Genomic DNA, 13,594 nt, shown 5'->3' with positions numbered 1-13,594 from the left:
ATTCAGCCTTTGACTCAGGCGGTGACATGTCCAAGAGCAAGTGTCTATTATATATGCCGCGAAGCGTTGCGCCTATTCTCACCGATTGAAGTATGGATCTGGAGAGCCAGCGGGGTGGGATGGACAAGGGCATCTGCAACAGTTTGGTGACAGACTGGAGGACACACCAAATCAAGGCAAACGGACACAAAGTCAAGCGCCTTGGAGGCACAAGTTTGTCTCAAGTCTTTTTCCAGCGAACGCGTCGGACCCATTGAGCCCACTTCTGGACATCCTCTCTCTGGCATATCAAGTCGACCGTGTACCATTCTCGGGCGAGCTCTTCGTTTGAGGCCATCCGGTGAACGAAGCTGTGACAAGCTCGACACAGCCATGCCACGCTGTTTAACTGGTGTTCTTCATGCCAATTCCTCTTGAGCACCTTGGCATGGATTTGTTTTGGGATTAAATGATGGTAGGTCAACGGAACCCAGTCTCGTTCGCAGATCTCGCAAGCCTTTGTCCTCGTTTCTGACCATTTTGGCGGCGGAGTTGTCACCGCAGAAATGTATCCAGAGAGCACCGGGGCCATAAAGGATTGGATGTCAGATTTGGGAGGCTCGATGAGTCCGTATGCTGTCAGGCTGTCGTTTATGTCTCCTGGAAAATGAGCACAAAGCTCTTCAAGGACAGTCAAAGTCAGTGGAAGTGACCACTTGTCCGCGTGCACAGCGTCGTTTTGCAGTGTATGATAGGACAGCTCCTGGAATGGCTCCGGCAAGCTCTCAAAGATATCGGTGGCCAGGTAATTGGAAAAGTCGGCCAGCTCAGAAGGATCAGGGCCAGATGGTTCAGACTGGTTCTGTTGGCCTTTCTTGCTTATGGAGGAACGCTTAGATGCTTTCCTTGTGCCCTCAGTGAGCTTCTCCACCACATGTGAGAACAGGCAGTCTCTGAAAGCATCAAGATTGCCATTGTCAGCGTCTGTCATTGGAATTGGTTTATATATTATGATGAGTCGATTCGCGCCTCAAGAGACCGAACCTGGAAATGACGTTGAGGCAAGCTCGCAACCTAATCAGTGCGCGGAAAGTATGACGAGATTCTTCTTTGCGTGCCGCTTTATATCACGCCTGTGGCAAGCTCACGAAGGAACGCGAAGTCATTGAGCAGGGTTTTGTTACATTCATATGCCAGTACTAATTATGCCTTGCTTTGTCGCAAAGATATCCAGCCTAGCTATACGCGAGATAGCCCAAGGCCAACTTGTACCGTTGCAAGATTCGTGTCGTCCGACAAAAGCTGCTTGTCTGAATCACTGACAGATCCCTAATTGCCAACCGTCCCACAGGCCACCAGTGGGTATCAAGCCTTGGTTGAAGCTTCACTTTTCGTCCATCCATGCGAAGAACAAGATCTGGTTTTCCCCTGCTGCATTACTCCCCGCCACATCATCAAGCCAGCACCCATAAAGATCATCACTCGTTAAATTATGCACAAAAGTCGGTCCTCGGACAGGGTCACCAAAATTCGTTTGTCCGAACAAACCTCTCCTGGTGTTCCTTGAGACTGGCCCAGTGAACCAGCTCTTCCTCTTCAACGTCCTCGGGCGTTCGTAGCATGGCACCAGTGTTGCCATCAGCAACGCCTCGGAATCGGCCTGGACCCAAGCGTTCCAACTTGGAGAGGATGTCGAGGAACACGTGAAGATAAGCGTTGACGCTTTCGGAGTCCAGCGTGGGCATGACACTCATTCTGGCGCGTTTGGTCTCCAGCAGAGTAGACGCGACGGTGCGGATCTTGTTGCACTAGTTGTACGGTCAGTGAGAAGGCTTCCGCGAGAGACGTCAATGACTTACAAAGCTCATTCCATTGGGCTCCATGTTAACCTGGTTGATGCTCTTCAGAAGCAGGGCCATGTCTCTCACAATGTCTTCTCGTTCAACAGCCATCATTTGTTCTCCAGCATCCATCATGCTGTCACTGGGTGTACGACCTACGATCTGTCGATAGCTGTGTTCCATGCCCGTCGTCACAATCCCTGCCGTAGGGGATGAGCTTGTGACTGACTTATCCGAAGGGAAAGTCAATTTGTCGCGATCCACTATTTCGTAGAGGTTCCAAAATCTCTCGACTAGGTAAGATCTGGACGAAAGCTGGGTAGCATAGATATTTGCCTTCTGTATCTCAAATTGAATTGTTCTCTTGGAGGGCATCGAGAAGGACCCGCGGACGCTTCCTGGCGTGGCGTGTAAATCGCCCTCACTCCCTTCGCGATCATTGAAGAGGTGGGAATATGCCGATATGTCGGCTTGTGTTGGAGGCCACTCGCCGAATCCATTGGCCGGGTTTAGCTGCAATTCCTTGGGAGCTTCCCGCGTAGCATCCTTGACGGTTTGCAGAGCGCGGCGAATGATTTGCCGCTGACGATCCCAGTCATAGACGTTGTTCGCACCGAATGCCATTTCCAGGGCAGCCAGAAAGTGAAAAGCTCGGAAGACTTTGACGTTGAGGTTGAACCCAACCATTTCAGGGACAACTCCTCGAGGTTGAGGGAAAATCTGGCTTTCGGTGATGTACTCATCATCAACCTCAACCGGCAGTGGGGGGAGCATCTCCGCATGGGATACAGGAGGCATCAACAAGTCACCTTCGGCCTCGTCAAGCTGTCGGGCCGACATCGCGCCCACAAATAACAGCCAGAAAAGCCGCCGGCCGGATTCCTGATAGATGAAGTCGACGACTGGGCCTCGAGGCATATCAGCAGGGCCATACGCTGCTGTTGGAGTCACAGCGGGCCGATGGATCTCTGGCCTGTGAAATTGTAATTCCCGCATGATAATGGTACACTCGCCGAGATAGAGTCGCATACGTGGAATGTCTAGGGTATATCCAGCGGCCAGTCCAGTCAAATAGCTCGCAATAGCGTCGTACAGGTTCATCGGACGATCCATGTACCCGAGGCCGCGAGCTTCCACGAAGACTTGATGGCATCGGTCGATCAGACTCCCCGCATTTGGAAACTGCGACTTTCCTGGTTCCGTGATAAAGAGTTGTCGGGGTCGTCTGGGGAAACTAGCCACGAGACATTCGACCATGGCAGCAATGAGCGCCAGGAAGTTGTGATTTGTTCTGTCCTCTCTAGCTTCAAACGACCTTCGGAATGTAGGCTCGTGTGGGAGAGGTATTAATGGATGGATATATGTAAAGTAATCGTCCAGTAGAACCTTCAGGGCAGGTAGGTCACATATTGACTCGGCGGAGAGCGGAGTCGGCGCGGCCAGGGCAGCGAGGCTGTAGGCGGCATCGTGGGTTGGTGAGCTTCGTGAGCCGTCAAAGTTACCACCCTCGAGTTTCTGCCTCTTGATGGCTTCGGCATGTCTGTTGGGCGGGCCACGCCGGCGACTCGGACGATCGAAGGTGCAGGGAATGTCGAGGGCGGCGCATGATTTGCAAGGAGGACCTGTCTCGTCGCACTGTTGGACTCATGAGCGCGCGAACTTCCAAAGACCTGGAGCACGAAGGGAGTCGGCGCGCACATACCTTGACCTTGCGCACACTACAACTGTCACAGGCCTTTCTGAGACGGACTTTGGGTTCTGACGAACCTGAAGACTGTGGCTTCGGGGTTTCTCTAGGTTGTGGTTCTGGTTCCGGACGCGCTACGGGCAGAGGGACTTCGAATTGATTTGTCGGGTACCCAGAGGGGATCTGGTAGGCGGTGGGATCATCGTATTTATAGGCGTTGCCCGCGTCCTGCGGCTGAGAGGACGAGTAAGGGCCTTGCTGAGAGATGGAAGCCATTGGGAAGGATTCCTATCTTCCAGTCTTGGTGTTGAGCAATCTAGAAACCACGGGTGAATGTCGGCACATGGTATGGAGAATCTAGCTCAAGGTTCCCAGGGGATTTTGAGATGTCGGCGAGGTCGGCAGCAGGAGCAGGTGGCCTGGAGGATGGCTGGTGGTGGGAGCGAGTCAAGCGCAGGCAGAGGTGGAGAATTTCGCCATCGAGGGTTCAAGGGACCGAGGATCAACAACCACGAGTCCACGACCCTGTCGCTTTCACGGCCACTGGCGGCTGTCCTCGGTGAGATCCTTCACTCGACGCGGCCCTTAACTTATTGCGGGGGAATGGGGGTAAGATTTGGGGATTGCGGCGACGAAGAGTGGTCTTGAATGGGATATTGCCAATAGACACGGCTCGCGCTTGGAATGCAGTTTGCGTGATGGACGTGAGCAACACTCTTGGGAAAGGTGAGAAGGGAAAGAAATTGATTAATCGTAGGGAGCAGGATGGACGGAGGGTAGCATTTGTTAATTACCTAGGTAGGTACCTAGGTAATATTGGTTTAGAGTCCTTTTGGCACATCATCCCTGTGGCTAGGAGGACTGTATGGACTGATCTGGAGTCTGGGGGTGGAATTATCGAACTTGGGCGGGGGCAGGGCAGGCTTCTAAGGGCAGCTAGGTACCTGGGTGGTCGTAGTGGGCTCCTGGACCAGCGGGAATTTACAGCTAGAGCTGGCACTCACTACCTAGTACTCGGTACACAGGTCACTCCTACAGTGGTCAGCCACCCATAACAAGAACCTCCCCCAGGGCAGAGATTTCTTCGTGGCAGCTACTGTAGACCCCCATGGAAGCCACAGAATGTGCACCTTTTAAAATTCCAGTCAACCTCTCCATTGTGTCCCGAAAGATTCGAGGATGCAATTAACTGGGCAGTTCCGCTGCCATCCATCACCCCTCCATTCAACCCCATTCTGAAATATATGGATAATGTGCAGCCATAAAATATTTCCAAAAACCTCCACAATCTCGAAGCTGGATCAGCAACAGAAGGTCCCGGGGTAAGTTGGCAGCCGTCGAAACGATTCATCCCTCTGTCCTCTGATTTCCCCTCCAGCAACCACAGTCATCATCGTTGACAGAGTGAATACAGAGGAAACTTCAGTTTGATAGAAGGGAAGGAAAATTTGAGGGCCAAAACTGCGCGAGAAATAGAACCCAATGCGGCGACGAGGCTGAGCCTTGGCGACAAGGCTGAGACTCGGACTCTTCCATTGGCCCGGTGACATCACTGCGAAATCCGTTCCGCTCGCTGCCTGCGACACCGTTTCCCCCCTCGATTCCCAACCAACCTCACGAACAACCTTGTGTGGTGATAATGGCGGTAGAGGGGCGTTCAAGAATGTGTTGGTCACTTTGGGACGCCGTCTGGCTCTATCCTCTGAAGGTGAGTGTGTTGCGCAGGGAGAGAGTGCAATTTCTGACTTGTCTTCCACACCAGGGCCTGGTCTATTTCCTCCTACATCCCTATTACTATCCTCTGTTCAAGGCGCGCCTGATTCCCATTGTACTCCTATCCGCCTTCATCTACGCCAACCTATTCCTCTGGACATTCCTTCCACAGGCGGCGTTCCTCGCCCTTTTCCACGGACCAGGGGCATGGCTAAATGCAACATTTCTTGTCCTGGGTGAAGGTGCCGCGATCGTCGCCCTTCTTTTTGAGGCTTTCTTCGTCGACGAGACTCTGGTGGATACATTTGATGCTGTCCTAATAGACCAAGGCCTGGCGGATCTTGTGAGCGAGGGTCGTACGCTCAACCCTCTGGCTCAGAACTCGGTGCAAATGCTTGGAAAACCTACGTCGTCGGCTGTCTATGCTCCATTCAGTTTCCGCCAAATCATCGAATTCGTCATTCTTCTCCCGGTCAATTTGATCCCTTTTGTTGGTGTCCCGATCTTCCTCATCCTTACTGGGTATCGAGCCGGACCCTTTCATCACTGGAGGTACTTCAAGCTCCGGGGATTTTCCAAGAAAGAAAGACAAGAATATGTCAGGAACCGGCAGCTCAAATACACGTGGTTCGGTGTGGTTGCATTGGCGTTGCAACTTGTCCCCGTGCTCAGCATGTTCTTTTTGCTTACTTCTGCAGCCGGGAGTGCATTATGGGCGGCAAAAATGGAAAAAGCACGTCGATCTAGGGAAGCCGCCGCAACACCAGGGGCCGAGAGATATCAAGATCATGTAGCATAAATGCGGTTGCTCTGGAGCACTCTGACTATTTGGAGCCAGCGGCATGCTTCTCGACAACATCTGCGACCTCCTCCAGACTTCTCACCACTACTGTAGGGCCAAGAGCAAGACTGTCCTGCCATCCATTTCCTGGACGATCAACCCATGCAGCCTGCATCCCAACAGAGCGAGCACCCACAACATCAAAAGGGTTTCCTGAGACCAGCCACAACTTATCTTCTTCGCCCACTTTGTTGACCTGCTGCGCCAGGTAGTTATAAACCTCGGGGGCGGGTTTGAATACCCTGATTGCATCCACAGTCACAAGGTCCTTGAAGACTGAAGAATTGAGATCGTTAGACTTGTTGACGGAGCTGGAGACCATGGCCTTGGTCCCGTTGGAGAATACAACGCATTTGATGTTTGGGTTATTCTCCAAGCGTTTCAATGCTGGGTTGACGTCTGGAAAAGTCGACAGGGAGTCGTATGCTTCCATAAGCTTGTCACTCTGTGCACTGTCAAGGCGCAACCCGTGCTCAGCCAGGGCATGCCGGAGAGATTTCCGAGTCACGTCTGAGAAATCCTGATATTGTTCTTGACAAGATTAGCATCGAGAATCCACGTTTCGCATTGCTCCCAGACCTACTCATGCTGTTCAACCTCCACGTATATTCCAGTTGATACTTCCTCCATACCGCAGCGATGGAGGCGGCTTTCTCCTGTCCAAAGTGTGAAGCCAATTCTTTGGCGATGCTCTCGGTCGACAGGAGCGTGCCGTAGAGATCGAACGCTACTACGATGTTGCTCATGGCTGTTTCGTCTGCTTGCCTCGATGGGTCGCTGCTGCTGCTGCTGCTGCTCTCTCTCCTCTCGCGTTTCTTATTGCGACTCAGTAACTCTGAGTGCCGAATAATAGATGTCTTTGGAACCTTGAGATATGACCTTCTTTACTCTTATTTTGCTGGCCTCTAGCTACTTTAATATGGACGTAGTAAGAGCCCAAGGGCCTTCGGAGAAGCTGCCGAGAAGGTGCAGATGCGATTCCAAATCAACCCCGCGATTTTGGTGCCCGTGAAACTCTATTAGTCGCATGAATAGGCCGCGGAAACCACGGATTTTGTGGACACTGGCCTTTTCGACATCGCGATCTCTCTCTTGTCCACCTAGCCACCTAGCCACCTCCTTGATATCAGGGCACATAAGCATTCATCGAAAGCGGCAAGGTTCCATTTCCCCAAACATCCAGGTGCATGTGCATTCTCGATCCATGACTGCGGCTTAGTCTCGTTTGGGCTCGGAACATAATATATCCAACCCCCGATCATACTTCCCATTCCTCCGAGTAAGTGTCTGTTCTTTCTTGTCAGCGCTCGGGTCTCTCTTTTAGTACCTATGTAAGGCTACACCATCACAGCGCACGGTTCCATTGGCAGTCGCTTCAGCCCCGGGCCCCCCGTCAAAGAAAAATAAGTTTGAGATGGACTGATCCCTTCGCGCCTTTTTCACGGACCAACCAAATCTCTAACAGAGCCAGGCTACCTTAGTTAGTCGTGGGAGGAACCGGTGGACCAGACAATGTCCTCTTCTCAGCCCGATCCCCGTCAAGGTGGTGATGGTGGCAAGGTCCTGGCCATCGTGCGCTGGGGCACGCCGATCCTGCATCGCGAATTGCGCCCCGTGACGGCCTTCAATACCCAAGAGCTCGACGCCCTCGTCGCCGACATGTTCGCGACAATGTACGCCGCGGGCGGGGTGGGCCTGGCAGCGAACCAGATCGGCGTGGATTTGCGCGTGTTTGTGTACGATATGGACGACGCGCGGGGCCAACGGCGCTGGGGCGCGGTGTGTAATCCCGTCATCGAACCCTCGTCCCAGAAACCATTTTGCGATGACGGAGGCAGCAACGACAACAATGACCACCAACATCAGAGCAACGGTGCAGGCGGGGCTGCGATCCATCCACCACAGGTGCCGCAGCGGACCGGTTCCATGACAGAAGGCTGCCTCTCCTACCCGGGCATCTCGGCCTCGGTGTCGCGCCTCGGGACCATCACGATCAACGGACTAGATCCGCGTGGCGAACCAGTCACCATCCACGCCACGGGCCTTTTTGGGCATGTCTTACAGCACGAGGTCGACCACTTGAATGGCATCGTCTACGGTGACCGCGTCTCCCTAAACCGGAGGGACGAGATGGATCGCAAGTACAGAGAGTTGGAGGCCAAGAGAGCTTATCCTGACGACTGGCCCGCGACGCAATCGAGTCATAAATGGGGAGACTGAATTCAAATTTCTAGAAAGGGGGGACCACCTGCCACCTGCAAGGCTGGATAACCTTTGGTTCGAGGGATTCGAGGTTGTTTTGGGGGGCCAAGTTTTCCCCCATCGATTTCTCTACTACTTAGTCGTCCTCCGCCTGCACAGACGTTGGGCAGTATACACCGAACAAAGCTAGCAGATCAGCGACACAACAGGGCGAGGCTGCAGTTTGGAGAAATGCGAGGCGAGGGGTCGGTAATGGAAACCTGCGTCTGAAGTTGTTTTGAACTTTGTTTTGAACAGTTTTTCAATCATTGGTCCCAGAAACTAGGCCAGACGGCATAGTGGCACACAGTCTGACATGGAGTCTTTCACAAATCCTAAAGTGCGAAGTTGAGAGGGATGGCGTTGATAACGTATCAAGGTAGAGAGGCAGATGTTCGTTTTCTGATCAAAGGTTGTGGTTTTCCTACGATACAGTAGTGATTGCCTTGCCCCACCTTATTTCCCCTGGGTGAAGATAATCTCACACAATTGACATTACTTGGCGAGCAGACATGTTCGTCGTCGCCATGTGGTGTTATTTCTCTCTCTCTCTCTCTTGATTGAGCATTCGCACCTATATCGAATGTCAGGGACTGATATTTCCTTTTTTTCTTTTCTTCTTCCAGGATTCCTGAAACCCCAGGGCGGAACTCCGAAGCCCCATGTATGACTTTTCCGCCCGGGGTTGACCCAGAGATATATCTCAACTCATATATGCTCGACGCCCTCTTTGCTGATGGCTCTGAGGACTTCCAAAAGCGCCTTTTAGGACGGCGGCGGGAGCTGACTCGACACGACCGCGCCCTCGGCATCGGCCGCCAATGTAGCGTAGAAGAGCTCCGTCTCCGCACAGATGACCATGCGCCCTTTACCCGCGAAGTTGAAGTTTGCCGACGTCGTGCCCAAGAAGATCTTGCCGAGCAACTTTCCCGAGGGGTCCCACACGTGCACGCCGTCGCCAGTGCCCGAGTAGACGTTGCCGTTGGTGTCGCAGTGGATCCCGTCCGGGATGCCTACGCTCGAGTAGGCGAAGAGTTTGCGGTCGCCGAATGTCCCGTCGGGCAGGACGGTGAATTGATAGCTACAAGTGGTATCATACGGATGTCAGGGTTGGAATGGAATGCGAAGATGAGGAAGGCAGCAACTATCACGAGGGATCCAACCAACACTTACATTGTGGATGGCGCGGTCATGTTGTATCCAAAGAAGGAATACTGAGCACCCGTGTCGGTCACGTACGCGTACGACCCATTGGGGGAGAATGTGATGCCTTGTTGTCGCGAATGGTCAGTCTACATTTTCTCTCTGCTGCGTATGTGCAAGCAACTGGTTTCGAAGCGCACTTCCAACGTACCATTTGGCAAATCGAATCCATCGGCTACCACCGACACAGCTCCCGTGGAAGGTGTGAACCTGTACACCTGGTTTGGGATTGCCGGCGAAGGGCGGAAGTCTTGCAGGTAGCCGTATAGAGTGTCGGTGAAATACACGTCGCTGTTCAGAGGATTGACCGCTACATCATTGAGAGAATTCCATTGCCGGCCGAAGTAGTTGTTCACGAGGACTATAGCAGATGTCAGCGGCATTCAAGCAATGCTGTCTGAGAGACTGATCCGAGAAAGCTGCCAATATCTGAACTTACCGGTCGTGTTGTAGGGAGGCCGTGGGTTCACGACGTACAATGCAGGAGCCGTGTTGTTGCCCTGTCCTTCCCCAGTAAAGACAAGCTGGCCTCGATACTGAGTCGCCCCTGGCCGATATATATCAGTTCTGAATCTGGAGGAGATGGCAACCGCAGCGATTCTCACCGTTCGCATTCACCACCGGAGGTGTAGCATTAACAGTCACGACATCCACCTGGCCACTCGCGTTCCGCAGGGACGAAACAGCCGCAGCCTGGCTCAAGGCGATCTTTTGTATGATATTCGACTTCTGCAGACCAGTTCCAGCGGCTGTTGCTCCGGCGTTTTGAACGAAACTGTACACCTCTGTTATCCCGTACCGATTATGATGGACTTATAGTAATGATACACCGCGAGCAAATCAGATCCTTCGAGAAAGGTAGCACTCACAAGACTTCATCGGTCGGAGGATACCTAAGAGGCATATTTAGTCCTTGAATAGACGTGGAGCACGACGGCGCGGTTTATCAAGCATTTGGGACATACCAGACGACAGCCTCATGGAAGAGAGGGTTGCTGTTGGTGCTCGCTATCAGTGTCAAGGTGGGGTTTGTCCCAATGATATCTAGGAAGGCTTCATCATAGACGTGGAAGGGCTTCGCAAGGGCTTCTTGCAGTGTGACGCCGGGAGGGACAAAAATCTACCCTTTGGGGTCAGTATGCTGACACAGACAGGCACAAGACAGATCCATAAATCTGTCATCTCCCACCGTTGTAAGATTAGATTGCGAAGTAGGAGGGACAGGCGTCAAAACATTGAAACTCTTCTGATCAACCACCAGTATCTGACTGGAATTCGACTGGGCAGAGGTCGAGGCGACGAGGGCAGCCACGCCGGCGAAGAGAACCTGTGGGAGCATTTTGGCAGATTTCTTCTAGATTGCTTATGGCTATTTCCCACAGTCAAAAAGCGCCTCATCAGGATATTTGAGCTTTGTCGTTGCTCGTCTAGCTTTGGGATTTCGTCGAACCCCGCACGAGATGACATGTTGTGCTCACCGCTTGCTGCATCGAAAAGTTCAGTTGAAGCCATCGTCGAGTTGGCAGCCAATGAAGGACATGGTCGATGCCTGCATCTGTCCAAAGTGGGACGACGTCTATAGTATTTTGCAAAAGCCGGTCGTCATGTGTGCCCGTCGGTCTTTCTCCGATGAAGGCCGTTTGCGGGGTTTGGAAGTTTGGAAACCAGGCCCGGCTCCAGAAATGACTTGAAGCAGGAACAGGCGTTTTCATTGACACCGACTGTATTATGATTGGTTTCCACCTCGTGAACTTAGACTTCTGATGGGATAGATCTCGCAAATCCCCCGTAAACTAAGCTCAAGTGCGGAGAAAGCACCAACAACGAAGAAGCCAAGACAGAAGAGATGATTACAGCTGCTTCGAAGGCTTCTCTGGTTCCTCCTGCGCGAGGATCAGCCGGACAAAAGGGCGAAGTACGATCCCCCTGGAACAGTCATTGTCGGCCCGTCTACTGTCCCAAGTGGTAGTGACGGTGTCCGATGGTTCCTTTCAAGGGGTCCAGGATGCAGGTGGCACGCCTTTGATATCTGCTCTCTTGACACTCAGAGATCTCCTAAAAGAGCATCGTCACCGCAAGCAGTATGCCATCAACCTCAATCCCTACCTTATCGCACAGGCAGGGTGTGTGATGTTCCTGAGCTTCGTCGGATGTTTGATTTGGCAATTGAGTTGGTAGAGCACATTTGGTACCGTGACCTTCCAGATCGCGTCCTGACGTCATTGTAAAGCCTCAACGCGAAATCACGTGGAAGTCGTAGCGCTGTGGCGTTTGTGGCGTCCGAGTAATATATAAAATTCGACACGAACATGTTTGTAGTCTGATCCAACACCCTGTCTGCACCTTCAATCCACCCAGCACGTATTTGCAGACTCGAGAAACAACACAATGGCCAAGGAATCCCTCATTGCTATGACCAAGTTGCTAAGGTCTGTCCTGGTTAGCTGAGATCACCGGCAGGCTTGCGACTATCTTGGGTGCCGTCGTACCTTGGGTGCGGCTGCGCCAAATGCCTGAATGAGGATACACAGGGCCGTGAACCGCAAAAATGAAATCTAAGTCTGAATCTTCATATAGGAGGCCTTTCCGGTCCGGGCCATACGGTTCTGCACAAAATCGTCCAGTCCCAACAATCGTGCAAAAATTCGACGCGGAATCGGGCCAGGTGTACTCTGAAGTAGAAGTACGTCCGAACCGAAACAAGTACTCAGACTGGATTGGTGAGCCCAAGACGCCTGGTTTGGTCAAGAAGCCACGCCCGAATCCGAATGGTGCCCGTTCTTTGGCGGCTATGGCGAGGACCAAAGTTGCTACAGAATTCAGAAACCTAACTCCGGAGCACTTTGCAACGGTGCCCTGGCCTATAGCACAGAAGGTCTGGGACCAACTGCTATCAATGTACTCATCATCAGGAAAACGCGTCTGAACAATCACTGACAGCTAGAGACAGGCGAGCAGAGAGTTTCCACGCTTGGAAGACTCTGGCGACGGCGTACACAAGTCCAGAAGAGTTCGCAAGGCGTGAATACCGGTATCTCTTGGAAATAAAGCAAGTGGGAGTGCCAATTACGGAATATTTCAATGGCATTACGTCCGAGGAATTAAAGTGGCTTACTTGCCTCCGAGTCTCCCCAAAGCAGATGGCTACGAGCAGCCTGGTCTCGATACACACCATCACCAATCTCGCTGTGCTTGATCTTTCGGACGGGCAGGTGACGATTGACAACGAGGCCTCCAAATTTGACGAACGTGTTTTGCGTTCTTGGGCAGAGCTTGCACGCTCGGGACAGGCCTTTCAGCACCTGCGGGTGGTACTGTATGGTTGGCAGGAACATCTGGCGGACTGGATCTTCAAATATGCAGACTGCTTCCCATCTTTATGTCACATTATCATCACAGATTGTCCGAGAATGCACCAAAAAAACCGAGGACTGTGGGAACCCACCGCACAAGCCGCAGGATGGGAAGCTAGGCATGCCAAAAAGAGTGCGAAAAGTCTCCGGCCGATCATTGGAGACAAGGACTTTGCTTTTGGCTCAGTCTCGGGTTGCTACTATGACAGTTCGGAGCTGTACAGCCAGATAGCGCACAATCGCCGGCCCAGCCTTGCTGACTGCCGACCGGTACTGGAAGCGTGGATCGGCAATCCTCGACCTTGGTCGCATATTGTTGACGACTTTCCTTCGACAAGAACGATTTTTCTGGAGAATATCAAGACACAGAGCTGGAAGGCCAAAGATGGATCTTCTACCAGCAGCAGCAACCGCGAAACAGCGAAGAGGGTGCGAAACCAGGAACAAGGAACTCCTGGAGCGACATCGCCTCCTCCGAAGCGAGGCTCGCGGGCAAGGCCTGCGATGAAATCGAATGGGAGGAACGTCACGGACATGCTGAATGAGTTCACGACATAGACGTGATCTGAGCGAGGACGCTGTACTCCGTGTTGAGTTCACGCCGTAGATAGGTAGCGAGTCAACAGACTTGAAGGACTTTTCCCTGCAGTGGGCGCCCTGCCCAGCCTTATGTTACAAGGGTCGTGTCTTCAGAACGGAACGGCAGGGATCCTGGTTGCAAAGCCCCTCACATGAT

At 52.6% G+C, this 13,594-nt stretch overlaps 7 protein-coding genes across 7 annotated transcripts; 3 read left to right on the top strand and 4 right to left on the bottom strand.

Annotated features, from left to right (window-relative positions):
- Nucleotides 1–220: 220 nt before the first annotated feature.
- On the bottom strand, nt 221–970 carry Z520_01100 (uncharacterized protein; the record flags this gene model as incomplete). The annotated part of the gene is made up of 1 exon (XM_016771618.1): nt 221–970. One exon carries the CDS (start codon nt 968–970, stop codon nt 221–223), a length of 750 nt encoding a protein of 249 aa, XP_016636757.1.
- A 529-nt stretch (nt 971–1,499) lies between these two features.
- Nucleotides 1,500–3,783, bottom strand: Z520_01099 (uncharacterized protein; the record flags this gene model as incomplete). Its single annotated transcript, XM_016771617.1, has 3 exons — nt 1,500–1,787; nt 1,839–3,455; nt 3,523–3,783. 3 exons carry the CDS (start codon nt 3,781–3,783, stop codon nt 1,500–1,502), a joined length of 2,166 nt encoding a protein of 721 aa, XP_016636756.1.
- A 1,363-nt stretch (nt 3,784–5,146) lies between these two features.
- Nucleotides 5,147–6,019, top strand: Z520_01098 (uncharacterized protein; the record flags this gene model as incomplete). Its single annotated transcript, XM_016771616.1, has 2 exons — nt 5,147–5,215; nt 5,270–6,019. The coding sequence occupies 2 exons, from the start codon at nt 5,147–5,149 to the stop codon at nt 6,017–6,019; spliced, it is 819 nt and encodes a 272-aa protein (XP_016636755.1).
- A 25-nt stretch (nt 6,020–6,044) lies between these two features.
- On the bottom strand, nt 6,045–6,807 carry Z520_01097 (uncharacterized protein; the record flags this gene model as incomplete). The annotated part of the gene is made up of 2 exons (XM_016771615.1): nt 6,045–6,592; nt 6,645–6,807. 2 exons carry the CDS (start codon nt 6,805–6,807, stop codon nt 6,045–6,047), a joined length of 711 nt encoding a protein of 236 aa, XP_016636754.1.
- Nucleotides 6,808–7,573: 766 nt separating this feature from the next.
- On the top strand, nt 7,574–8,281 carry Z520_01096 (uncharacterized protein; the record flags this gene model as incomplete). The annotated part of the gene is made up of 1 exon (XM_016771614.1): nt 7,574–8,281. One exon carries the CDS (start codon nt 7,574–7,576, stop codon nt 8,279–8,281), a length of 708 nt encoding a protein of 235 aa, XP_016636753.1.
- A 786-nt stretch (nt 8,282–9,067) lies between these two features.
- Nucleotides 9,068–10,844, bottom strand: Z520_01095 (uncharacterized protein; the record flags this gene model as incomplete). Its single annotated transcript, XM_016771613.1, has 7 exons — nt 9,068–9,383; nt 9,476–9,572; nt 9,657–9,866; nt 9,945–10,052; nt 10,111–10,288; nt 10,467–10,625; nt 10,695–10,844. The coding sequence occupies 7 exons, from the start codon at nt 10,842–10,844 to the stop codon at nt 9,068–9,070; spliced, it is 1,218 nt and encodes a 405-aa protein (XP_016636752.1).
- Nucleotides 10,845–12,053: 1,209 nt separating this feature from the next.
- On the top strand, nt 12,054–13,416 carry Z520_01094 (uncharacterized protein; the record flags this gene model as incomplete). The annotated part of the gene is made up of 2 exons (XM_016771612.1): nt 12,054–12,403; nt 12,456–13,416. The coding sequence occupies 2 exons, from the start codon at nt 12,054–12,056 to the stop codon at nt 13,414–13,416; spliced, it is 1,311 nt and encodes a 436-aa protein (XP_016636751.1).
- Between the last annotated feature and the right edge of the window lie 178 nt (nt 13,417–13,594).

This window comes from Fonsecaea multimorphosa (genome assembly GCF_000836435.1).
Source record: "Fonsecaea multimorphosa CBS 102226 unplaced genomic scaffold supercont1.2, whole genome shotgun sequence".
Classification (NCBI taxonomy): Eukaryota; Fungi; Ascomycota; class Eurotiomycetes; order Chaetothyriales; family Herpotrichiellaceae; genus Fonsecaea; species Fonsecaea multimorphosa.
The sequence above is the reverse complement of the archived record's forward strand: the minus strand, read 5'-3'. Positions and strand labels throughout refer to the sequence as shown.